The sequence below is a fragment of the Pipra filicauda genome, unplaced genomic scaffold (assembly GCF_003945595.2).
Source record: "Pipra filicauda isolate LSUMZ 115617 unplaced genomic scaffold, ASM394559v2 scaffold196_size3971931_pilon, whole genome shotgun sequence".
NCBI lineage: Eukaryota > Metazoa > Chordata > Aves > Passeriformes > Pipridae > Pipra > Pipra filicauda.
In genome coordinates, this window is record NW_024104305.1 from 3,587,177 (window position 1) to 3,613,364 (window position 26,188).

The 26,188-nt window shown below is 44.6% G+C and overlaps 2 protein-coding genes across 6 annotated transcripts in view; one reads left to right on the forward strand and one right to left on the reverse strand.

Annotated features, from left to right (window-relative positions):
• The window catches only part of CCDC148 (coiled-coil domain containing 148), a 53,671-nt gene extending 31,212 nt beyond the window's left edge, over positions 1 to 22,459 (reverse strand). For 2 of the 4 annotated variants that reach the window (XM_039380478.1, XM_039380477.1), the window contains exons 1-8: positions 22,307 to 22,459; positions 7,207 to 7,287; positions 5,467 to 5,588; positions 2,595 to 2,698; positions 2,156 to 2,235; positions 1,833 to 1,996; positions 1,483 to 1,578; positions 1,210 to 1,391 (exon numbers count right to left, since the gene is read on the reverse strand). In XM_039380478.1, coding sequence (XP_039236412.1) covers positions 1,210 to 1,391; positions 1,483 to 1,578; positions 1,833 to 1,996; positions 2,156 to 2,235; positions 2,595 to 2,698; positions 5,467 to 5,588; positions 7,207 to 7,261 — 803 coding nt within the window. In that variant the 5' untranslated portion in view covers positions 7,262 to 7,287; positions 22,307 to 22,459. The remainder of the gene's footprint in view (positions 1 to 1,209; positions 1,392 to 1,482; positions 1,579 to 1,832; positions 1,997 to 2,155; positions 2,236 to 2,594; positions 2,699 to 5,466; positions 5,589 to 7,206; positions 7,288 to 22,306) is intronic. The other 2 variants (XM_039380479.1, XM_027734587.2) reach the window with 1 other exon arrangement.
• Positions 22,460 to 22,691: 232 nt separating this feature from the next.
• Positions 22,692 to 26,188, forward strand: part of PKP4 (plakophilin 4) — an 83,564-nt gene continuing 80,067 nt past the window's right edge. Inside the window, exon 1 of one of the 2 annotated variants that reach the window (XM_027734575.2) lies at positions 22,692 to 22,751. The gene's annotated coding sequence lies outside the window, so the exon portion shown is untranslated. Of the gene's footprint in view, positions 22,752 to 23,087; positions 23,248 to 26,188 lie in introns of those variants that run through there. The other variant, XM_027734576.2, reaches the window with a different exon arrangement.

Sequence of the window (26,188 nt, forward strand, 5' to 3'; positions counted from 1 at the left end):
GCATTTGTCACAGGTTCTCACTGAGGTTGTTAAAAGGTCTCTAACAGCAACTGTAACAAAATATCAGAGACAGCAGCAAAGCAACTGCTGTAAATTTGCCACTTGCTGCTTAATAAATGCTATAAATATGGGATAAATCAAAGCAATTTGTAATAAGTATCATGTTATAACAGCTAGGATGCTACAGTAATATGCAGGTTTCAAATAACAGAAGAAGAACCTACTGAATATCTATACAATTTGTACAAAAGGTAAGTAGATCATAACATCACTTTCTGTGGCACCCAACACCTTGAACCTGCTCCAGCACACCCAACTATCTCAGCAGCAGGGCCAGAAGATCCAAGTGCTGCACTGGAGGTGCATACAGAAAACAGAGATTGGGAAGCAGCGTGCCATTGCTTTACCAAAGAAACCAAGGGACCTTCCTGCTCTCCCCCAGTTTCTTCTGCCCAGGCTTCCAACCCTTCCACTGACCTCCCCCTTCTCAGCCTTTAAACCCAAAGCCACCCTAAGCCACAGGAATATCAGGAGATGGCAAAAAGAAGGCAAAGCCTGTCCAATATCTGCAACTCAGTATCTCTCCTGTACTCTAGACAGTCTCAGCAGAAAGACTAAGCTTTATACTGTTAATATTTAGGTTTGTTACATTTCTAGATCATTATGAATAATGTTCTTCCTATAAAGTGCTTCATTTACAGAAAAATCTCTCCTTCTTTCAGTTAATCTGAATCAGAGCTATATACATTTTTCACATTTCTTTGTGATGACAACTACTGCAGCGATCCAAAACTTGTGAGAAGATTGGACCTTTTTATCTGCTTTATAGATAAAAACGTTCTGAACATGTCTCAGAAAGCCTGCACTTTTCTGTCATAAATTTGATAGTAATTACCATGCAGAAAGAGTAACTTCTATTCCTGCAAGAGCATGTGAAGAGGACATTTGATACACACCAGATTGTCGGTTCCTTATCCCACCAAACATGTCGCTTATTATTTCAGCAGAGAGCTTTGGCAAGGACTGGCTCCACCCTCAGCTGTGTAAACACTTCCCCACTGTCCAGCCCAGAGCTGGGCAGAGCCTGCACTGCTCTGCACCAAACAGCACCAGCTCGAGTGGCAAAGCCAACTGCAGCACCTACACATTATAAAGGATGTTATAGATGCTTTTATCCCCAAGAAAAGTCATGCACAAACCTGTCCTTACCTGGATAAAGCTTCCAACTGCTGGTCGACCTCCTGAAGCCTCGCCCAGTACCCACTGGCAAGCTCTTGGTACTCCTGGATCACCAAGGTCTTCAGGTCAGGGTAAGGGCATTCCAGAGACAGCAGCTCAGCAGGAACTTCATGGAAAAGCCCATTTTTCTCCTCAAAAGAGCCCACTAATGCCTGCAATGAAGAAACACTGCTCAGAACACTGCTCTGCATCATATTTTCTCTCTCAAGAAATTGCTAACTGAACATACAAGGAAAAGCTTACGTTTGCTTTGTAGTCTTCAAGCTCTCTCTCCAAAGCCAGACTTTCAAGGACAAGACCTTCCAAAACTGCCTTCTGCTGGTTCTTCACAAATTTGATCTGTTTTATGAAACATGTTATTGTTACTTCTTTATCTTGTTACACTATGAAACCTCTTATTTAGAAACAGTCTGATTTCCAGCCCTACACTGCTACACTTTTACAGATTTTAGTGAGCAGAGATCTATACCATGGCAAGTAGCGAGGTTACAGGATGCTCTACGCGTCAGTTAGTCTCAAAGTTTAACAAAAATAAATGTAAATGGTAAAAATATGGCAATAATAAATTGTAAAAATAAAGTTAAAACACCAACCTGCTGTAATATCTCAAATGAATCGATCTCAGGTTTCTGACAAGATTCTTCTGAGAGGGAACGCTGCATTTCTGCCAGCTTGAGTTTTAAATCTTCCTTTAGCTGCCAGACAGGAACTACACTGTTTGTTTGGTAAGTGTCCCGCTGCCTGGACAATTCCTGCTCTGGATCCAAACGAAAGAAAGCTTTCTCAAACACACAAAATATTACACAGCACTGTGCTCTCCAAATCTAAACCTGTCAAGACAGGGTTTTAAAAACTCAAGCAATCGAGATAATTTTGACTTTAAAATAATAATTAAGAAATTAATAAAAATTCTTACCCAAGTCCCTCAAATCCAAAAAGTTGTGCTTATGAGTTGCTTCATTAAGAAAAGTCTTTATTTCTCCTTCTGCTTTTTGCCTGAAAGGTATGAACATGGATTTTACAGAAGCTTTAATTTGTTATTCATTTTATTTGCAAGAATGATAAGCCTCAAATAATTAATTAAAAAGGGGATTCTTTGCCTGGGAAGGGATAAAGTGCAGGATGTGGACACGAAGGTGGCAAGAAAGCCCCAAACGTTGCTGTTGATCTGTGTCTGTACAGTACCCAGGGCAGCAGACGGGAGCAGTGCCAATGGCCCCTGTTCTCAGTGAGAACTCAATACACACACCCAGAGACAGACTCCAAAGGAACCCAAACTGAAAACCTCCATACACAAACTCTGGCTGCTGCTGTCTTCCTTCAGCAAGGACTCCTTCGGGTTCCTCAGCTCTTACCTGCTCTCGCTCAGCCTCTTATGCTCTTGCCACCACACCTGCCGGTGCTGTTTCAGCAGCATTTGCTCTTTGTTAAACTTTGAAACTTGCTCTGTTTTTTTAATCTGCAGGAAAAATTAAAGCTTGTATTTTGAATCTGTTCAATAGCTTTATCAAATGCCCTCATATTGAAAATTTTACTACAGAATGATGAATTAACAGCTTTTTTCAAAACTTTTTTTCTAAAAACGTTTTTCTGAAGAACAGTGTGTTCAAGTGTAACCAATTTTCATGGGGAAAAGGAAGCTTATTCCGTTTCAAGTCACAATTAAATGAGAGGAGAAAATGAAAAAAATGCAGTCCATTTTCTTCTTTTCTTTTCCATCCCTATTTCCCAGGGGTGAAGCAGGGGGGAAGATGAGCAGGAGAAAGAAACATTCTTACAGGTAGGAAGATGAAAGAGTGAAAGTGTGTCCTTCAAGAAAAAGAATTTCAAAAATGTATGACTAAAAGAGTATTTTTACAAAATCTGTCCAATTAAAGAGGCTCTGAAACTGTTTGAGGGCTTCACAAAAACATTGCTTCACACTTCAGATAAAATAGGAATACCTGCTTTTGAGACAGACGGAGTTAGTGCTTAAGCCAGAGGAAAAGGTGCCAGGGGGAGGCTGCTGAAGTGGCAGCCACACGATTCTGGCCAGCCAACAGTGAAGGAAAAGGGATCAAAGCCTGTGGCTGCCAGACATCCCTGAGACATTTCCTCTCACCCTCCTGCCACCCTGACTGTCCCTGGCCTCTCTCTCAGTGCACACAGAGGACAAAGCTCCTTTCCTGCTCCTTCTCTTTGTGCTGCCTTGCCATCCCCTTCCTCCAGAACACCTGCCCAACCCTATCCCAGCCAACTTCTGACTCCAGCGGCTCCCAAAATTCACACACAGGCCCTTTTTTCCCCTTCCCAGAACCTCCTTCCTGCAGATAATGGCAAAACAAGAAAAAACCATGGGAAAGCCTTGTCCTAGTTCATAACAGGGAGAAATGAATAAAGATCTCACTCCACATCTAGTTCCACAAAGGAATGATGTTCCGAGTCAAAACTGCTGGGTTTTCCCTTGGCTCAGGTGGAATCAACCTGCAATTGTCCTGCCCAGGGCAAGCTGCACAAAGCCACCCCTGAGCCCTCTGTGCTCCCAGCATGAGAGCACTGGGAACACACACAGGACACACAGGCACAGCCCCCAGCGTGTTCCTGCTCCTGCCCTGCCTGCGCCAGGGACACCAGCAGGGAAAGCTGTAGGATTGGGCTGGGCAGCACTCACAGGCAAGCAAGGAGGGTCCCAGCAATTCTCCAATCACAGCCCCTCAGTCACCACCACCAAAGCTAAAATCCTACTTTTGAAACTAGAAACATTTCCCCATCTCAGATGGACCTGAGTTCTGTACATCTGGTTGAATATACCTGGTTCCTAGATAGGAATAAGGGAGAGCAGCTGGAATGTGGCTGATCCATTGTGCTTGGCAGCAAACTTGGTTATGGGGCATTATTGGGATAAGAAGCTGCAAAAGGGGCCATGGAGACATTGTGTGATTGTGGTTGAGAAACAAGGAACCTGCATGTGTGGCTGTACCAGAAGAGAGCTGGAACACACCCGTGCCATGCTCTCAACCAGTACGTTACAATGCTTCTAAATCAAACATAATGTCTTTTATTTTTATTGCTTACCTATTTTCATCTTGAAAAAGTTACTTACAGCTTCCTCTTGGTTACCATCAGGTGACTAAAACTAGACCTCAGCAAACAGAATACTTTATTTAAAGCGATCTGAAAATACATACATCTTCAAATTGGCTCTAAAACTAAGGTGAAACAAAACTCCATCTTTACATATGTTCTTGAAGTTATTTTATAGCAACAGTAATGTCATTTACGTATTTGTGTAACTGCTGCAATGTTACCCTTTTTTCCTGTGTGTGCTGTCTTTTTATTTCTTAAACAGTCAACAACTGATTTACCATTTGTTTCCTTGGTTCTGCCTCAAAGGAGGAGTAACCCAGCACTTCTAAATGTGGATAGCTTGAATCAGCAACAAAAAGTAGTAGGTGGGAACACATACTGTTCTCTGTGGAGCTTTCAGAATATATATATTTTACTACCTACTCAGTTGGAAAACACTTGAAAAGGTGAAAACCCAAAAGAAAGATGAAAAAATAAAGTTTGGATGAATTCAGTAAAATTTTGTGCTGCCAATCTGTGAAGAAATATCTGCCAGAACTTTGGGTATATGATCCCTCCATGCATTAAAGGAAGCAGTGCTTCCTGCATTGAAGAAAGTATATAAATATGCATTTTTTCTCTCATTCACTGTCACCCTTCTGTACTATTAAACAGATTCCTGTGGTCTTTACCACATGAACACTACTGCACCTCTTTATACCTCTCTGTCGAACTCTACATTTACATTTTATGGCTATTAAACACTTCTAATTTTTTTTTAGGATCTACCTCAGCTTAACATTTGGAAATCCTTGCTTCATATTTTTTTGTTTAGCTTATTGTCTGGGTCAACCTTCCCATTTGTTCCCATAAATTCTTCATTGCCTCTGATTTTACGTAATAAGTTTGGATGAGTTTCCACAAAGCACTCAAATACAAACTTTTCCTGTCTTTTGAGGAAGCAGAATCCACACATATTTTGCATCTCTGATTCAAAGAAAGTCCATACATTGACATTAACACATCCAAAGCACAGTAACACTGGGATAAACTCTCATATCTGACTCCCTCTGGCTGAACCAATTTTTTATCCCTATTCATTCTCAGATTCCTTGGGGCTGGAAGAAATATGATCATTGAGCTTCAAAAGCATTCGCATTACAAGTAATACAAAAATCCTACCTTTAACTGAGTTTTTTCAGAGGCCATTTTTGCCTCTGCAGCAAGTTCGTGCAGATGTTTATAGTCAACAGGTTTGTACTTCTGGCTGCAAAGAGCCTTTCTTGCAGGAATCACTGGATTTTCTAGTTGTCACATAAAACACATAAGGTCATTTCAAATTCTGGAGAAATAATTTAAGTGTGAGTCATAAAATGAAAGCATTATAGATAGAAATTAGAACCAGTATATTTTAAACACCAGAAGTTTCCATAACAGAGACTGTTAGTTGGGAAATGAGAATTATATAAGAAACAGTAACCAGCTGTATGTTTACAAAATGTTTTAAAAGCATTGTTTACATGTGAATTTCATTATGAATTCACTTTAAACTGCATTTACTGGAATTTTAGTAACTTATAATACAGAAATACCTAAATTTCAATATATGCATTCTTCTTGCAGCAAGCAGAAAACTGCCTCAATGTTTATTGTAACCTATGGATTGAGCAACCTATGGAGTGATTTTTTTCTAAGAGGTATAAAAACTACCAAACCCATGCAAAGGGGATGAGTTGCAGTTCCATTTCCCACTGCATCTCCAGCCACACAGACCAACAGTTATATCAGAACAACTCCAGAAAATCAGGACTGCAAACCCTGCCTGAATGGGATTTGTCAACAGAACCAGAGAGAACCTCTGAGGTAACCTCAGACAGAGCTGCCCAGTGTTCATGCACAGATTTCCTGGCTCATGGGACTGTGCCAGGCTGCCATTCAGAACAGAACTGTGGCTTCTTCCCCCTCCTCCTCATCATCCAGAGTTTCACAGGCAACCCCCGTGCAGGGGAGAGGACACACGAGGGCTCCCTCCTTCCCTCCTGCTCACCAGTCCTCATTTTCTCACCATTCATCTTCTCATCACACCAATTATTCCACCAGGTCAGTGTTATGCTAAGCAGGTTATAGCTCTGATCTTGTATTAAGACTATTTCTTTATTCTCTATATACCTTAAACAAAAAGCATTCAGTAGTTTGATCCACTAAATTCTTCCTTTTTACCCTGTGAGCTTAGTACGAACAACCTCCTTTCTCCCAGTCTTTAGGCAGCTTTTTTAAGCCCCCTTTGTGGGTTTTTCTGTGTAAAGATTTTTTTCCTTCTTTCTGAGGCTGCTTGAAACACTGTCCAGCAGAGATCATGGAAAATCATTCCACATTCAAGGAGGTAAAAACTCCAGAGCCAAACGCTCTGGAAAGCTGGAACATCTCTCATGTGGAGAACAGGCTGTGAGAGGTGGGGATGCTCAGTTGGAGAAGGCTCCAGGAAGGCTTTATTGCAGCCTCTCAATATATAAAGGGGGCTTATAATGAAAACAGAGAAAGACTCTTTACCAGGGCCTGTAAATTGCACGAGGGGCAACAGTTTTAACCCGAAAAGAGGCCAGATTCAGGCAGGAATCGAGGAAGAAATTCTTCCCTGGGAGGGTGGGGAGGCCCTGGCCCAGGTTGGGCAGAGAAGCTGTGGCTGCCCCTGGATCCCTGGAAGTGTCCAAGGCCAGGCTGGACGGGGCTTGGAGCAACCTGGGCTGGTGGAAGCTGTCCCTGCCCATGGCAGGGGGTGGAACTGGATGAGCTTTAGCGTCCCTCCCAACCCAAACCATGATCAGAGAGCTACAGTAGCTTCTATATGCAGCTATTAGTTGCACAGAATATTTCACAAGCAGTTGATAAAACAATTAAACTTGAACATGATAGCATACACACCTCCATCACTAATCCTAGGAGCTGAAAACAATGTTCCATGGTCCAGTTCAGCCATTTTTATTTTTTAGATGTTTTTTATATCTGTTGAGAAACAAACAGATGTTTTGAGAACACTAACATTGTGGAAGCAATCTAAAAACACATTCAAAAATAACTATTATTTTCTGAAAGAGGTACATCTCACTAAAAATGTAATTAGACAGAAATTCCTCAAGTTCATCTCTCATTTTAAGAGGGATTTCATGTGCCTCATATAATTTACTAGCCAATAAAACAAAATATTATTTCCTCTGAAATCTGTAATGCTGTCACACAGATATCTAGTCTTTGCTTTATGCTTTTCAGAATATAACAAGTCCCTTGACCCAAACATAAGATCAGTTTTTGAGGTGTTCTTTGCTTCATAGAAATTAAGCCTGAAAAGATCACTCTTTTCTTGCATTTAGAGACTGTGTCTTGATCCCTTTAGGAGTCTCTGCATTAACACCTGTGAAACCCAGTCAGCTCTTTCAGCAGCAGTGGCTCAGCTCCTGGTGAGCAGCTGTATCAAGTACCCACATCATTGTGGGATTACTGTGACATTTAAGATAAAATAAGTTACACCACACTGTAAAAAGACCTTTGAAGTCTCAAGCCCCTTGCTTTCACCATAATTAAACATACATGGATGCCACCTCAGGTCTGGCATATAAAGAAAAGCAACAGATCCAACTGAAATGTTTGAGCCCAACCGAATCCACCACTGAGTCACACCAGAAGGGGAAGGTCATGTCCAACCAGGCTCCCACAAACCCTCTCCCTCAAACCCTGTTCTACTAAGCCAAAATTCCCTACACACAAGATTCCTCCTCTTTGTCATACCTCTGACTTTTGTCTGGTCCTACAGCAAGCAGCAACACAGTAAACAGTAGAGGAGCAAAGACTGCTCAATGGTGTATCATGGAGTTATTTCCTCACTGTTCTAGTGAATTGAACTAGTTTATCCCTACAAATTCCAAGAGTGGCACAATGCAACATGAAGGTGGGAAGGAAGAGCAGCAGAAGCAACGGAAAGGGAACTACTCTGAGAGAGCTACTAATGCCAGTCAAATAAAAATGTGAGACTGCAACCAAAGACAGTCAACATTGTACTTTCCTGTGAGCTTTCCAGCTCACAGGATTCTGCACAGCAGAACCACCAAAAACAACACAGTGTAAAAATCCAGCTTAGACAGCCCACAGGTCCAGGAATGAGTGTCCACACCTACTGCACAGACATGGGAAATGCAGCTGAAATCACAGCCACCCCCCCCTGCTGCTGTGCTCAGTGTGAGGGTGTCCTGTCCATGGGAACTGGGAAGGGACAAGGCAGAGAAAACACACGAGCAGCAGGCTTCGCACAGGGAACACTCCTGGACCAAACCAAGGGCAAAATAGTGAATCTCATGGCTAAAGTGTGACATTTCTCAGAGCTTCTTCATGCACAGTCTCCAGTGTTCTTTAGCAAGGTTCTGAGACTGTCCCTTGCAGGCTAAATGGCCCCTGTCCTCACCCAAGAGTGGCCTTTGCAAATCTGGGCTGAAAGTATTTGGCAGGATCAATAGGTCAGAAGCTACACTGAATGTCATCATCTGATCACAAATATTGAAATTAAAAAACCACAAAAGCCAGCAAATACACGAGGGAGTTCATTTTCCTCTTGAAACACTAATGTGTATTTTACCATCTGATAGTCACCTGCAAATAAATTCACAGTTCTATGCCAAACTCTACACCCTCCTGGAAAGTGAAGGGGGAAAGAAAGGAAGGAAAATGTTAGCACATTCGTACTGCTGATTCGCTTTTTCTCTGCTTGCAGCAATTATTTGGTTTCAATTTGTAACCATATAACACTGCCAGATTCATCCAGACAAATGAGGCAATTCTCCATACCAGAAGCAACTTTGGCCCATTTGTCATGCTAATGTTTTATCTATACATCAGCTTATCTACATACAATTTCCTAACTGCATATATACTTCGGTTGGAATAGATTTTTTAAAAAATTCAAATTAATTATATATGTAAAGCCTTAAGGTAGGGATTTACATAACACAGTGAAGTATGGGATTCACCTTACTTATTTCTTCAGGATGCACAAAGACAGTTTAAATATTGCTTCTTCTCCCCCTAAAGACAAAATGTGATTTTCTGCTTCTTCTTAGAAAGGTCAGCTACACACAGGCTTGCCTTTCTGTCTCTAGGACTCGTCACTGGAAATACAACTGAACAAGAAATGCTCCATCACCAACACACAAATCTTTAAGTTATGGGCAGATAATTTCAAAAGGCATATAAAGAAAATTCTTTTTATTCAGGTTGTTTACAAGTCTATAAATTAGTTTTAGTTTAGTCTCCCTGCTGTCATAATTCCCTTAGATTTCCAGCCTCCAAGATCGTCTTCCTGGGAGGAGGGGAAAGCAGACAAATCACGAAATTCTGCAACTATAAATGGGGACAGAGAGGGAACCATAACAAAGGAAAAGTGAAACCCTTGAAACTGGCATCATTTCCATGGAATGCTATAATATTCAGCACTTTCTGGAAAGTCCAGCACAATTATGTGACAATCTTCCACTGAATTTACAGTCATTAAGGTTGAACGGGAAAATTCAAAACACTAATAATAAAAACCTCAAATTCTTTGTTGAATTTTACCCTTTCATTTAAGAGTAAATACCTGGATTTAGAGAAAAGGGAAAACATCACAAGGTATTTGAATTCTTTATTTTAAAACTTTTTTGATTGACCAGTCTAAACCTTGCATAGATTTCTTTCTTAGAAAGATCATAAGTCTCAATTCATAGGCTCTGTCAGGAAAATGTGAATATTTAACTGCGGCTTGGTATTTCTGTAACCCTACTGATGCTATTAATAACATAGGAGTGAAGACTAACGGCATCAAATCTCTTCTTCCCCTATCAGATGCAGCCTGTAGTTACATGGGTCAGGAAAAGCAGGGCCAGAACCCTCCCAAGGATCCTGAACAAGCTTGGCCATTCTCCAGCAGAGCCATTGGAGCTCTTCAGATCAGCAGCACCATTTTTAAACAACAGCAAGTTCTCTTGAGGGTTTTGTGTACAATGGTTAATATTTACTCAGCAATGTTGATTTCCTTAGCAGAGATATCAGCAGGGCTATCATGTTGTGAGACTGCAAACAGAAATAAATATATCTGCACTGCACTTGGAGCAGATTGTCTGCACAACACTTGGGGCACCACGTGAGCTTTGGAGATCTGCACCAGCAGCAGCTTCAACCCAGCCACCAGAATTCCTCAAAGGAAAAGCAGGAAAATATATCTACAAAGGAAAACACAACATGGGATAGTCCCAACTACAGTGTGGGACAGCAGAGCTCCTTGCAGAGTCAAAAGGGGAGACACACAACGGTGAAAGCTGCCTTGGCTTTGCCTGTGACCACTGGCAGTTCTCAGCACCCACCTCCCCCAGGCTCAAGGGAGGGAGGGCATTCAGTGGTACAAAGCACACAATTTACCTCAGAACATTCTCTGACTGCTCTTTTCACATGGTCAGTCTTTAGAAAGGGCATTCAAGCCTCCACCTTCAGCTTTCCCAGCCCTCTCTCCAGCCCAGTGCCACAGCAGTGACACTGCTCTGGGAGCTCAGGGCCCCAGCACCACTCCAGGAAATCCCTCTGATCCCTGGGATTCAGCAATTTCACATAGCAGAAAATCTACTTCTAGTTTTCATTCTTGCAAGCATAACCCATGGAGAATCACATGTAGCAGATTTTTTTTTTCTACTTCCTCTTGCATTTCCACTCTAGTTCATGGAAAGTGATGCAAATGTTTCAGGGTACATCTTAGTTTTTAACAAGAGTCACTAGATTTTGCATCTGGCAGTGCTTCTAATCACCTTCATACTTTTGCTCTTGAAGGGACTATTGGTATTTTTGTATTTTATAACCTTAAAAGAGTAATTTCAACTATGTCAATGCTCCCATTAAATTCTATGAGATGTTAGTATTTCTCCTGGTTGTAGAATCAGTATTAAAGGGGAAAGGAAATCAATTTAGGGTGAGGCTTCGTGTATTTACATCATAAAGACACTTTACAAAGATAGAATTATTTGTGGGTTTAAACCCAAGAAATTTAACTGACAGGTGATTAATTCTGGGGGTCCTTGCTCAACCCCTCCCCAGCAGGCTCCCTGTCAGCTTCAATTGAAATCTTGCACTGAATGTATGTTACATCTTACAACACAGACTTAGCATTCCTCATGAAAATTATTAATTTTTAAAGGTTTGTTGCTGCTTGAACAGAGCTAATGAGTTACAGCTAATGATTTTTTTTTTCCATACACCTATGCGTTCTGGAATCTAAACTACTTAAAGAGTAGAAATATCCATTTCAGGAAGAGTTAACTGCACTAAAGCATATTTTTGCCTTCACAGGGTGCAACAGAATAACTTAAATTTTTATACCTCCTTTCTAAGGAAGGTTATTCAGTAAGCAGTACTGCTTCAAACCAGAGGAACTTAATTTCCCTTGCCACAGTTTCTTTGGGAATAGGTTTGTTTCTGTGGTGTTTTTTTAGCCATTAGTTATTAATATCCACAAAATGCAGCTTGAACCGACCACACTATCCAGGAACTTGGTCAATCCATTTATCATTTGTGACCAGAAAGGCTATGAACAGATTCCAGAAGATTAACACCTTAGCATTTAAAACTTTCAAACACAGCTCTTTAGGACACAGCCACAAGGAAATCATTAACAAGAGAGAAAATGAAAGCTCTAAAAGAAGGCAGCAAAGAGCTGCATTAGGGAGCTCTGCCAGTTAGCATTACGTGCTGTGCAACTGCACAGGAGGATGCAAACTGTTGCTGTAAGTACCAGCAACCCCTACCCAGCCTTGGCAGAATGAGCAGCACCTTGCAAGACAAACCTGGACTTTCCCCAGTGTGATTTCCAGGCTGGCTTCTGGTTACTCTCCTGCCTTCCCCATCAGCTCACAGTACCTGTTCCAGCTCTGCTGTTCGTGGTCAAAAACAAGAGCAAGGGATTTAGAAATAAATTAAAAGAAAACCAGGTCAGGAACTTCAGCCGGAAGAAGAGAAAGGGAATACCAGCTGACAATTTCATTACTGCACCATGCCTACCTTCAGTAGGGCTAAGATTTTATTAGCTTAATAAAACAAATCAGGGTGAGGAGACATTGCAAAATGCTGAATAACGTAAAGGCCAGATGAAACACCTGTCTTCAGAAAATAACTGCACAAGAAGCTGACAGTCTGGTCTTTCACAAGCTTAAAAGAAACCCCAGTTCTCTGCTATAGGCAGTAAGCCTTCCTCCCCCCCACTTTCTTTTGGTTTCTCACCATCCAAGTGCTACTTCTACTGATAAATTTGGGAAGAGTATACTACCAGGGACTCTTATCTGACCCTAAACCAAAGGCAAAACCAACTTATTCATGAAAAATTGGAAGCACTTGAAAGCTTTAAGGAGATTGGACCCATCACACCCCCTTCCCTCCCTAACCCCCTTTTATGACTGTCCCCTGTGCAGCTGCCACGTCAGCATCACTCTCCTGGATCGCACATTTTGGGAGCCATCAGCCTAATCTGGCTCCATCTGGCCAGATTTAAATGACAAGCTTCTCCTAACACAGGAAATGCTGTCCTTTTTGAAAAATAACTATGGATACCAGTAAGATTAGCAGCAGGAGAGCTACCCCTCTGGATTATTTATTTACTTGTCCCTTTGGCAAATTGTTAATATCTTTCTACTGACACATTTCTGATTTAATGTCAGCACTTGAACAAAATTTCACATATTCACCTTAGCTTTACCTCCTTTGAAAAGAAAGCAGGCAAATACATCTCCAGAAACAGAACTGATGCAGAAAAAACTTATGGGCAGTTTTCTGTAATGTTAAGGCTACTGTGCCTGATTAACCAAGTCCTTGTTCCCTTCTAGCCACCCCATTTCTCTATTCCATAGTGACATCATACGTTTGTATTTGATCTCAGCTTTTCACGGACATCATTTTCTGTTATCATAAATTCAACATTATGATCTCACTAAAACACAGAAAATTAATGCTGACATGGTTTTGGAAAAGGACAAGATCTATATAAACCTGTATTTTATCTTCAGTAAGCAAATGTACCAACCAAAATGATAAAAGCACTGCCAGTTAAATTTATTTTTGCTTTAATGCCAATATAGCTAAAAATCTCTCCAATACTATAAGAGTCCACCTAAGCCCAAATTCAGACCCCGTGCTTCAAGACTCGGCTCAAACTTCAATACAGTCCCTAGACCAGAAGTCTGGATGCATCTTAGAAAGAAGTACAGACAATTCAACCAGAAGCCCCTGTACACAGAAACCTGTCCCCCAAGAACACCAACTCAGCTCTGCCTGCAGCCAGACACAGATAAATCTTTTAGCAGCAGTAAAAAGCATGAGATTTACCAATCCTCAGTATCTCCTCCTTTTGATAATTTAGTATTTCACCACAATTCTGAACTCTTCTAGGCAATAACAAATGTGACCTCTTAAAAGATTACATCTCCAATTCAACCAAACACTTCTTAGTGGAAACCTTTGCTGGTGCCTGAGGTATACAACATCAGTTTATTCCTGCATATGGGAACAGCCAATATTGAGGCAAGATCCTCCTCCCTTTCATTTAAATAGAAATTAAACTCCCCAGTGTTAGTCAGCATTTCTGGAGCAAGTAGAGTCTGCCCCAGGCTGCTCCTGGGGATGAGTCAGGTCCAGGCCAGGCCCTGGTTCCACAACTGTGAGTGCTCCCAGTGAGCTTAACCAGTAACTTGGAAGGAGCCTAATTCCTCTGTCTCCATTCAACAGGTCATTTGCACACACAATTCTTTGCAGATTTGGGTCCCCAGTGCCACTTCTCCCTCCCAGCCAAACTGCTGCTCAGGCACTGAAGGGCAGCACTGCTGGGGGGGGGCACAGTGCTGAACAGCCTGGATGTGCCTTCTAAAACACAACCTTCTATGCATGTTTTAAATCAGTCACATTATTAAATGCAAAAATCAATAACGTGAATCAGCTCCACACAAAACCCAGTTTAATAGCACCATCCATGACAGTGCAGCAGCTGCTCTTCATGTCTGTGAATCCCACAATCCTCAGAGGCTCAGTAACTTATCCTGGGTGTACAGCACTACAAACCAGAGCTGAACCACGGGCTGACTGAAAACTTGGAACACAGCATCAGTGGGAACCTGGATTGCAGATTAGGGCAGATGATCCTAAAAAATACAAAGTCAGAAAAAATCCCCCAACACAGATATCCCTTATTCTCAGGCCCTTGTTGGAATAGCTGGAGATTCCTTAAAAATCTGTGGAAGGCTTCTTTTAAGATTTTAAAGTTTAATGGAAATGTTATTGCTTAGCTACTGCATGTTTTCATTCAAAGAAAAGGAATATTAACATGAAGTTGTTGGAACCCTCTCATCCTAATTATTGTCAGGGAAAAGAGGCAAAGAATCAGTCCCATTGTAGGGCACAGAGTACAAACAACAAACAAATAACCAGCTTTATCCCTTAATCAGATCCATTCTCTTCTGGTTGAACTAACTATCTGAAAATGGCACCCATCCAGAATGTGCTAATCTTGCAGCAGCCAATCCTTTCCCCAGGAAAATACACAGTATAATACTTCAATAATTCAGTGTCAAAACAGTTGCTAGAGAAGTCCCATAGTTTGACTGCAATTTAAATTTACATTCCCCTGAAGAAAGAATTATGGATCTGTTTGAAATAAAGTCAAGTCTCTGAAATGGTGCGTTCCCAAAAGAGACATAGTCCTTTTTGTCTATGATAATCTCATTACTTCCTCATTAAGTAAAACTTAATCCAAAGTAGGAAGATCAATTTGAGTAACACTTAAAACAATCAGCCTCATGGACTGCTCTGTCACCCTGCAAGGACAGGGAATAGCTCATCTGCTTTCCAAGGATCTGCATGTTACAAGGGACAGCTAGTCCCCCTCCATTCTTTGAATATTTTAAGAAAACCCAAGACAAAATAAACTTTAAAAGCACTTCCCATAGAAAAAACATTGCAACAAGCACATAAACAAAAGAAAGTAAATGTTTTAGAAGTCGACAAGTTGACATAAAAAGGGTAGGAAAAGAAGTCACCATGTCACATTGGCTCAAGTGAGTCAGGTGGCATTTTAGGTTGTGTTGTTTTGAACAAAAGAAGCTCAATCCACTTTCACTGAGCAAATGTGTTGATTGCAAAGCTGCAGCCAGCACATCTGCCAACTGCAAGGTTTGACTGAGAGAGAGCACGAACTGAGAAAATCCTCTGACACTTCCAGAGGTTAATTATCATACAACAGTTGGGATTGGGGGACCCTAAAGCCCACCCAGTCCCACCCCCTGCCGTGGGCAAGGACACCTTCCACTAGCCCAGGTTGCTCACAGCTCCATCCAGCCTGGCCTTGGACACTTTCAGGGACGGGCCAGCCACAACTCCTGGACAAAATCCTGCTTTACTGAACTAAAGACAGAAATTCTGAGGCATCATTTACAGACTTCTGCATTGAACACAAGAAATTTGCACGTTTATTATATCCTTTTTATTAACGTTTCATCTAGCTTCCTATTTATTACTTTCATAGATAACAAAAGTTACCAACAATATGCTTGAACACATTCATTTAAAGATTTATTGGAAGATGTGAGGCTGAGTTATCCATTATAGCACTCTATAATTTTCTCCATTACTGAAGAAATAACAAATGTTTTAAATCAACTTGTACCTGCCTGGTCCATAAATCACACCTGTTATTGGCCAGGCTGTGTGGAGAGTGGGATGTTTGGAACAGTGCAGCAAGCAACTTCCCCTTCTGCTGCTCTGCATCCATCAGATAAAATACTCACATCTCCAGAATTCATTTAGCACTACAAAAGTAAAGATGCTGTAACACAAAACTGCAGAGAATCAACGTTCCCTGCAGTATAACAAAGTACCTGGGCTTGGCACTTCTCATCCAGAGGCAGGATCCGCCCTGTAGCACAGGAATTTCCAAGGTGGATTCCATGTATAGTAACACAGGGCCATTGGAATAAGGATGCAGTTCTACAGGCAAGGAGAGTCAAGCAGCAAGACCTCAAAGCAGCTGCAGCAGAACAGTGTGTTCTGCAAGAGGCATCACAACCACTAAACCATCAGATACTGAAACAATCAATACCAAGGAGCAGCAAAAGTTCAATGGGAGACAGCTAAAGAAGCTCAGAGTAAAAAGGAGCCATTGAGCCACTCTAAGAAAAAACAACAAACACCTACTGAAGACTGGGTTTAAGAAAATCTGTGCAAAGTATCTGGATTCCAGCTGTTAAATCACAGCCTCGTTTCTCTTCAGATGAATCAACCAATGTGATTTTGTTTCCAGTGCTGCAAAATGAACAATGGGAAATGCAGTTTCAGTCATGATAGCTTCATTTTCTCTATCTAGTAAAGCCCAGATTTTCTCAATGCAGGCAGGGAAAGAGGACTCCAGCTCCTTGTTTTATGGAATTTAAGAGGTGATTTTAAGTTGTCCTCACATTTTGCACATCTTCTGTGTAGTCTTTTAAATTAAAGCACTTCCACCTACCACATTTTCATGCTAGCTTTGTTCCTGATGTTTTTTACTTTAGAAAACCTAATCTGTATGGAAAGGGTCCCTGCCCCACTGCTGGAGGCCCCCTCCCCACAGCTCTGCTGACAGTCCAATTTGTGCCAGCATCTCCTAATGAACTGCAGGCAGGATACAGCTGGATTAGTTTATGCTGTTGGGGGTACAGCTTATCAGTGCTTTGAGAACATATGACTGTCTGAATAAGTCCAATTTCTCCTTAAGCCAAGATACTTTTCCCTGTTACAGCCTATGAGGAGCTGTGGCTGTCTGGAGTTGCAGTGATTTGCACATTTATGGTTCTACTTCAGAGCAATTCTGCACCTCACCTGCCTGAGCTCCGCAGGTCCCTTCCCACACCAAGCTGCAGGTGGGACACAACCAGGGCCAGGGGGAAGGAGGAACCTGAGGGAGCAGGACCTTGTGAGGTTGTGCTGACACCAAAGACTCTGTAGCACCATCCCTGAGTCAGCCCAGCCAACTTTTGTCTCAGCAGCATAGCAGGAGTCAGAACAGAACATTTGTTTGCAGCCTACAAGAGAGAAGCCAGAGGGACAGATAATTCATGTGATTTAGGAGCCACTGCAGGTTATTTTGTCAGGAGCATCAGTATCATGTTGTACAGCTTTTGCCAGTTTTGCTAGGCCGAGTTATGTGCAGGGAAGCATTTGGCACAACTGCACTTTAAATTATTGCATAATGTTGTCCGATACGCTACTACAAAAAACAAGCCATGCTTGTCTGAGGCCTCTCAGTTCCAGCTATTAGAAATGTACAGTCTGAAAACATGAATCAATCTTCTTTTTGCATATACATTTTCTTTGTTGCCTCCTTATTCATAGGGATCTCTAGATTTCAGTTGGAAATTCTATATCCTTGGTCTGGTACAAAAAATTACAATTTGTTTAATTTCTCAACACTCTTCCCAGGCCTCAAACACAGCCTAGCAAGAAGATGGGTAATATTTTGTTCAGCTTGAGAACTGCAGCAGTTGGTAGAACTGCAAAGGATTTTAGCAGGCCTTCCTCTGTCCTTGAGCAGATGTAAGTACCTGCATTGTCCACAGACAGGGTGGTGGGGTTTCTTGCTGTGTCTGTGGGCTTTGGGGGGGAGTTGTTTTGTGCTTTGGTTAGGGGTTTTTTATGTTTTTACTTACAGGGACCTGAAAACCCACAGAATAGGCCAGCTGCTGACCTTCTTGTCTTTACTGGACATCCTACTTGGTGATTCCTCCCATCCTCTCACCAAACCATCCACTTGGCTGTTGCCAAGCTGTCCAGTCTTGTCAAGTGCAGCAAAGTCCAAGAGTAGCCCTGACTTAACAGGTGCACATGTGTGACCAAGCCTGGCTTCACAATTAGGACCTGGCTTCAGCAGCACAGCTCACCCGAGGATGTCCCTTTTCCTGCCCCCCTGCAGCCCAAACACAACACCCATACATGGCTCTGGGGCCACACCACCAGGGGAAAGAATATATGGGGACAGGGTGCTCTGCTTTTGTCCAGAAAAGGTTACTGAGCTTACACTGTGATCCAGCAACCTGTTGTTCCTCAAATCTCCATTCTGCTGGAACAGGTATCCAGGGCAAAACATTCCCCCCTCCTGCCAAAAGAGGAGGCCCCCTGTTCCCTCTGCCCACAGCTACTCTCCCACTGCTTAGTGCAGTGTTTGAGGCAGGAACAGTGCACTTCACCAGGAAACTGAGCCAACTGAGGAAATAAGAGCATGTGTGCTGGGGAGGTTTCTGGGGAAACTGCACCAATTGTGAAATCCAGCTGCCTGCACAGTTGCAGGATCCTGCTGCTGGCACGAGGAAGGCTGGAGATATCCTTACAGGGCAGCATTGTCCTCCCCGTGGCAGCTGAGCCAGAGCACAGGAGCTCTGCCATCAGAAGGCTGGTCATGCTGAGCATTTTGTAGGATCCTGAATCAAATACTCCTACTTGATGCTTCAAAGCCATGCAGAAAAAAAAAAAAAAAGGAAGAAAATACAACCAACCTGGCCGTATCCAAACAGTTTTCCCCACTGTTTTGTTGTGCCACAGGGAAAGGCAGTCTCCACCCACGGCAGAGCAGTAATTTTGAACGGCACTGTCTGAAACTGAACATTTGTGTAAAAGCCCTCGCTGAAACAGCAAAATCTCAGTCCCCCACTGCTGCAGAAATACACCTGTTAGGTGCCACACCTCCCAGGTGAAGGAGAAAAAGCAGGAGAACATTTAGTGCTTTTTATACCAAATAAAATTACAGCCTCCAAATTAGCCAAAATCAGTTGCATTGTGATTGTCTGAGTTGCTGTGATATCAACACAATGGCTTGCAGAAACTTTTGAAATCAAATTGTATGTTTTAACGAGGGGAAAAAACCCACACATCTAAATAAATTCCCACGTGAGCTCTAAACAGCTGCCCGTGTGTTCAGTTAGCCTGCCATGGGCATCGCTCTTCTCCGGGTATTTTCTCCCCAACTTTTGTTGTTTCAGTATCTGTAACAGATTACAGATAAAACAGATAGCCCTAAATAGCTTCCAGGAAAAAAAAAAAAAAAAAAAAGCAAGCAACACTGTTTTGTGACTGATATTTGTCTTCATAACCCTGCATTTCCAAGGTTCAAGTGTTCTATGCCAACAATTCCCACTATTTAGTCACGGTACCTGCATGCTTACATCCAATAAGAAAACCTAAATAACCTTGCAAATAGGGAAATAATCACTAAAATTAAAGATGGAATATACATAAAAAGAAAGACTTGAATTTGGATTAATTTCAGAATACATTAAAGGAAGCAGGTAAACATAAGGACTTGAAATATTGAAAGAGCACAACAGCAGCAAAACAACTAGCAAATGCCTGCTAACTATGTTGCCCTCTCAACCAATGAAAAGGAGCACAATCAGTTTAAGAGATCAGATTCAAGGCTCAAAAGAAACCAGTAAGGTTCTGAAGGAAAACATGGCACGCAGGTTCTTATGAACTGCAAACAGAGTAGAATCAGGACTTTCCAAATGATGCTGAGAACAAAACAGATCTTACTTTCAAGATACATCCCCAAGAAGGTGAATAAAAAGAAACTGTACTTGTTTGTTGCTGATCCCAAAACTGATATAAGAACTGAAACATGTATTTGACAAAGCCCACTATCAGCTCATGGAATCAGGAATCAAAGCATGCAGCCATTTGCAGTGCAAAGTTAAAATGGGGTGCCTTTGCACAGCCTCTGTTGTCCCTGTTGGGCTCAGTGCAGGGATAACCAGGCAGGATTGCTGGGCTGGGACACACAGCAGTCAATTAGATAATGTATTGGCTGCTCAGGGTGCCAAAGCAAATAAAGCAGCTGTAAGGGGATGACTAATACCAGATAGAATGAAATAGCTGCTCTTCACTGACAGTCACTCAATATATTTCCAAACCTGACAGGATCTCAAACGCTACTTTTCATTCTTTAGACTTGTGTTGTGCCAAAACAAACCATCTCAAGATCCCTTTCTCCTTCTTGCCAGTATTTCTTGCCCTTTCCCATCTCACCCCAGTGGGCAAGTGTAAAGCACAGCCAAACCTCGCAATGCACAGCTCAATGGGGATACAGGGCTCTTGGACCAGCCTCTTCTGATCCTTCTGGGCTTTACAGCCCCACCTGGAACCACCCAGAACCTGGGAGGCCTGGAGGTGGCATGGTGCCACCTCCCATGTCCTGCCAGCAGCCTGTGCCTTCCACAGTCCCCACAGCGACTGCAGGAATGGTTACATTCACCTGGAGGCAATAAGCCTCTTCTTTGCCAAAAGCTGTTATCTGTGGAAGCCAAGCCAATGCCACAACACCCAAATTACAGGTTAAAAGCAGCTGAGACTGATTTGAAGTCAATTTAATTAATCCAGTACACCTTTGGTAGAAACTACCTTGCAAGGCCACTGTTCTCAGAGGTTCTGTACTTTCTCCTCCCTTTATTCTAGATCTACATATTTCACATTTTCTTTTTCCTTTTCCCTAGTTCTCCACTCTCATTTGACCCTTCCCCCACTTATTTCGCCCTTGTTACTCTTTGTTTTACTAAGTTTCTACAGTTATTCCTCTCAGCTCCTGTTTCCCATTTCCTAGAAGGAGGCCACTATTCTGGTTTGGTAACATTTTATATCCACCTCACATGGTATGAATCATGCGATCTTCAGAGCAGTGAGGACTCAAGACCCCTGTTTACAGCTGCCAGGTGTTTTCAATGTGGCATATGATCATGCTGTGGGAGCTCCTACTGCATTATTCCATGCAAATAGCAAATACCTCATAGATTAAGTATCATACCAATAACCTACACAGTTTCTGCATAGCAGATTGCATTCCTAGTGGGAAATTAGGAGAAGGGACTACAAGAATTCTGAGTTTAAAGGTGACTCTCCATGTTCAGCTACCTCCTTGTTACCTGCAGTTCCTTCCTGAACAGAGGGGAAGGGCACAGTTCTACCTATAGTGTCAACACTGATTAAACCACATCACAGTTCTTACGTGTCCTTATGCCCAAGATACAAATATGGTGAATCCCACCAGACACTAAACTGAAAAACTGACCTGGATGGAAAGAAAAGACACAAGTAAAAATGCAGATAATTCTTGGTTAGTTTACAGTAAGATTTCTACACAGTGTGCCTCAATGAAATGGGAAGGGGTGAATAAAACAACCTCTTCAGACAGCAAGAGCTGCTCGCTGAATTACACCTAACACAAGTCTGCCTACAGGAGAGTGTCTAGAGCCTTTTAGCGTGCTAGACAAGTACCAGGAAAAGATAAAAGGCAAAAGCATAATAGAATAAAATGAGAACATATGCACTTCTAGGAAGATTCAAGTGGCAATTTGGTCTTGGCTCCTCTTAGCCACTTACAGTGTCATCGCTGCATCCCTCAGTGAAGTGGTGAGTGCCTATCGCTGTGGAGGGGAGGAGGGAGGAGAGGAACGTGAATGGGAAACCAGTCAGGTACCTGCGACACGCCCAGGTGGTCTGTTCAGGACAAGCACACGATGCAAAAGGGTGTCCAAGCATTTAACACACGTGCCCTCCCACACAAAACCTGTTATTAAAGTGTTTTACAGCATCTTCAGAGATAGTGGCTTTTCTTTAGTCCATCTACCGCTCCCTACGCCATCAAGAGAGTTCAGCCGCGACCAGGAGCTTCAAAGCGATGGGATGTTCAAACACCATAGGAAGTACCTTCCAGTCTTTATCGGACGCCTGCACTCGGCCCGTCGGGTGGGAGCGGCCCGCGGGCCGTACGTGCTGCGGGGACCCGACCTCCCCGCCCGAGCGGGGCCATCCCGGAGCACGCGGCTCAGCAGTGCGGCCGGACGGGGCCGGCCTGCGGCTCCCGCGGGGCTCCGGCGGCGGGGCAGGGGGTGGCCGAAGGGCCGGGCCCCGCCGCACCGCCCCTTTCTCACCCGGCTGCACCCCGCCGCGCTCGGACACTCACCGCGAGGCAGCGTCCGGCCCCGCGGGCCCGTCCCGCGGGCGCGCCCGACAGAGCCGGCCCGGGCGCAGCGCGGGCTCGGTTGGGTCGGGCTCGGTTGGGTCGGGCTCGGTTGGGTCGGGCTCGGTTGGGTCCGGCTCGGTTGGGTCCGGCTCGGTTGGGTCCGGCTCGGTTGGGTCGGGTCCGGCCCGGCCCCGCGCTGTGCCCGCCGCCGCACAGCATCGGTAACCACGGCAACCTCAACTCGCCCTGCCATTGGCGGGTTTAACGCGGGGCAGCAGCCAATGGGGCGCGGCCTCTGGGCCCGCCTGGCCAATGGGCGCGACCGCCTGGCCGGGCGGCGCGTGACGCGGCGCGCGGGGCGGGGCGGGGCCGGGGCGGGCGGCGGGGCCGCCACCATGGAGACCCCGGGGTAGGGCGGGCGCGCCCGGCGGGGCCGCTTCGCGCGGTGAGTGGGGCTGGGGGGCTGGAGCGAGGGGGGCGAGCGGCGGAGCCCGCCGAGGCACCGGGGCCGAGGAGCCGCGGAGCCGCTGCCGCCGCCGCCTGGGGCGGACCCGCGCGGGGCCCGCGGGCGGAGCACGGCGCGTCCTCCGCGCCCGCGGGGCCGCGGAGAGCCCGGCAGGGCCGCCCGGAGGGGCCCTGTGGGCGGAGGAGCCGCCGCCCGGGCGCTGCCCCGAGCGCCGCGCCGAGCCCGGGCCCGCCGTTGCGCGCGGGGCGTGCGCGGGCCGGAGCCGCGGGCAGAGCGGAGCTGCGCCGGGCACGGCCCCCGGGCGGCCGCACCGCGGGGCGAGCGGCGGGAGCTGCCCGGGGCCGGCCAGGTGCTCCGGAGGTCTCGGGCTCCCGCTGCCGTCCCGCTGCTCCCGCGTGTCCCCGCCTGCCGTCGCGGTGCTCCCGGGGGTCCCCGGCCCCGCTGCCGCCGCGGTGTTCCCCGCACGGGATCGAATGTAGGTTTTCGTACCCGCTGTGTGACCGCAGAGTTCCGAGCCGCGCTCCCGCCGGCCGCTACCGGGGAGCGGCGGAGCATCCCCGGCCCGCACCGGGAGCGCGGCTCGCGGGGCTCCGGCAACTTTACGCGGTGTTTGCCCCCGCTCTCCCGTCGGAGCAGTGGGAGCAGGGGCCGGGCAGGGGCCGGGCGGGAGCGGTGGCCCCGGGGCCGGCTACCCGCGCTGCCCGCGGAGGTGCCGCCGGCCGTGCCTCGGGCTCGCTGCAGTGCCAGAGCAGAAAGTGCTCTGCAGGTGCCGGTTACCGACTGCAACCGCCGGGGCTCGGGCTGGGAGAGCTGGGAAATGAAGTGTCGGCACAATAAAATTAATGCTGATGCTGAACCCGGGCTGTTTCAGCACAGGAGAACCCTAGCTGATGGCTCGAGCCTGCTCTGGTCCATTCCCCCTCCCGGCTGGCGCTCCGGAGGCATCCCCAGCTCACCGGCGGAGAACGGGGTGCTTCTCAAGTGCCTGTGTTGGCCCCGTAGACCTTTGTACTCTTTTTTTTTTTTTTCTTTAAACAGCCTTCTGCTCCTTGTTACTTTTACATTAGTCATTGCTTCCAGATTCGACTGTTTGAAGGAAAAGGTGTGGTTGGACTGAGAGCAGTAGCATTGCATGAACCAGCTTTTCAGTTTTTACAGCATTCTGATTTTTTGATAACTTGGAGTTTAGAGATTAGGAGACAACAAGGATGACAACGTTTTCCCCTTAATTAATAACTATATTTTTGAGGTAAATAAATTGTTCACTGTCATAAAAATATGGGAACCTACTAAATATACTTGTTTAGCTTATGCAGAGACATTAATTCAGTCTTGTCCATCATGTTTAAGGTGGAGGGAGTGTGTTTTGAGAGCTTTTTGTTGGCACTTGTCTTCTGTAATGTTTCTGTTAAACACTACAATGTTACATGTAAACGAATGTAACCTGACTGTGGAAAGCAGATTGCAGTAACTTTCTCCTTCTGTTGAAATTGCTTTTGAAGGGCCTTATTGCTACTGGAATGAGTTGCTATTAATATTTTTAATTAAGGTAGAACAGCTGATGGGCCTTTTCCAGTAAAAACTATGTCTTTTTCCCTTTCATCTTGTTAGATGTTAAGGATAAATTGCAGTACTAATAATAAAAGTTCTGCTATAAAACGCAGTTGGAGCAAGTCTAGTGAAAGAGTAATCTTCTATAAGAGGGGAGAATTTGTTCTAGTTTTTCTTAAAATTTCAATAAGATAACACCTTTTGGAGTTTGCTTTTTTTAACAGTAGTGCAGGATCCCTTTACAATGAACGTGATTTCAGTCACACAATGAAAACAAGGGAAGCAATAGGATATGTTACTTTTCTTATAGCAGTTTTGTGTAGTAGCAAAATAAGATCTATAATGCATTTTGGTGTATTCTTTATATTGAGTGATAGTATGTGCTACGTACAAATAATAGTAATCTCAATTAGTAATGTGTGTCTGGTGCTTAGTGTAGAAATCTTCATGTACTGTGAGAGAAGCCTCTGTGGAGAAACACCCTGCATATTAACAAAACAGGAAACGTAAATAAAAACTTCATGTACTTCTGCTTCACTTTATGTAGGTTATTTAAATACATTAAGTACAGATGAAAAGCAATTCTGAAAGATGGGACTCCGTGAGTAATGTTTTAATTTTGTTGTGGGGTATTTTTTCTTTCTTAGTTGTGATGCTGAAAATTAGCAGGTCCTGCAACATTGGGTTATTTGTCTGGTGCAGGAAAGCAGTGACTGGTTCAGGGAGCTCAGTGAGCCTAATGAAATTGCAGTGAGTGTAATCAAGAGTAGTTGGCTTTAGTACCAGGATGTGCTTATTGTAATATTTTACAGAAAAGACCCCTAAAGAGCAAGCAGGTCTGTATTGCTCTCAGTTACTTCCCTGTCATTTGCAGTGGGATCAGGGGGTCTGGGTTCCAGGGATTGCTCTGCAGGAGTAGCTGTGCTCCTTTCCAGCTGTTGCCAGTGTGGTTGGGCAGAGCAGTGCCCAGAACAGGGGGCTTTTCTGAATGGGCTGCGAGGCTCTGTTCTGCTGCCGTGGCCTGGGAGCCCAGAGCTGCAGGAGTGCAGGAGTTGGAGAGGCTGCCCGGCTTCAGAATGGTAACCTGGTGTGCCAGGAGTGGGTGGGACACAACTGGAAACAGCTGCTGCAGGAAGAATGTGTTTCACCATCTCGTACAAGTGCGTGGGCATCTCCCGAGGAACCCGTGCTGGTGCAGGTCAGAATTCTGGAAGTTCAGCAGCTTTAGTTGGGTTTGGGGGGTTTTTCTCTAGTGAAAGTAAGACAGCAAATCCTTATGAATATGGCATATACTGTCACTCTACAAGTAAACTGGTTCAAACTTCAGTAATTAAGTAGGAAAAAGAAAAAGACCTAACAGAGCTTTATGTGCAAGTGACTGGAAAGCTGGATCTGAAACTGGGCTCTCGGAACGACCTGTAACTATCACTTGCTGCTGTTCCAGCCTTGACTGCAATGTGCTGTCATTGAGGCAGTTCCACTGCTAGTGAAGATGGAGAGCAAATATGTAACCACAGCCGAGCCCAGAACCAAAGCCTGTGGAATGGCCCTTCCCGAGGAGCAGGATGAGCTGGCTCTGGCAGCAGCACTTGGAGTGGAGCTGGAGGGGCTGCCAGCACCAAGAGCTCTCTGGGCACGCTTGGGAGCTTTGCTGATTCTCAGCTGCTTTTCCTGAGGCCTGTGAGATGTCCTAGTTCATTGGATAACTTCTCATGTTCTTTTATCCAAACGGAATACTCATTTATTCTGCTCAGGGAAGGTTTGCAGAGGGAGGGGAAGACATGGATGCAGACAGCCAAAAACTGCCTCTGGTGACCTTGCCAAAGCTTTTACTTGCTCGGAAGAAAATCACAGTGTCTTGTCAG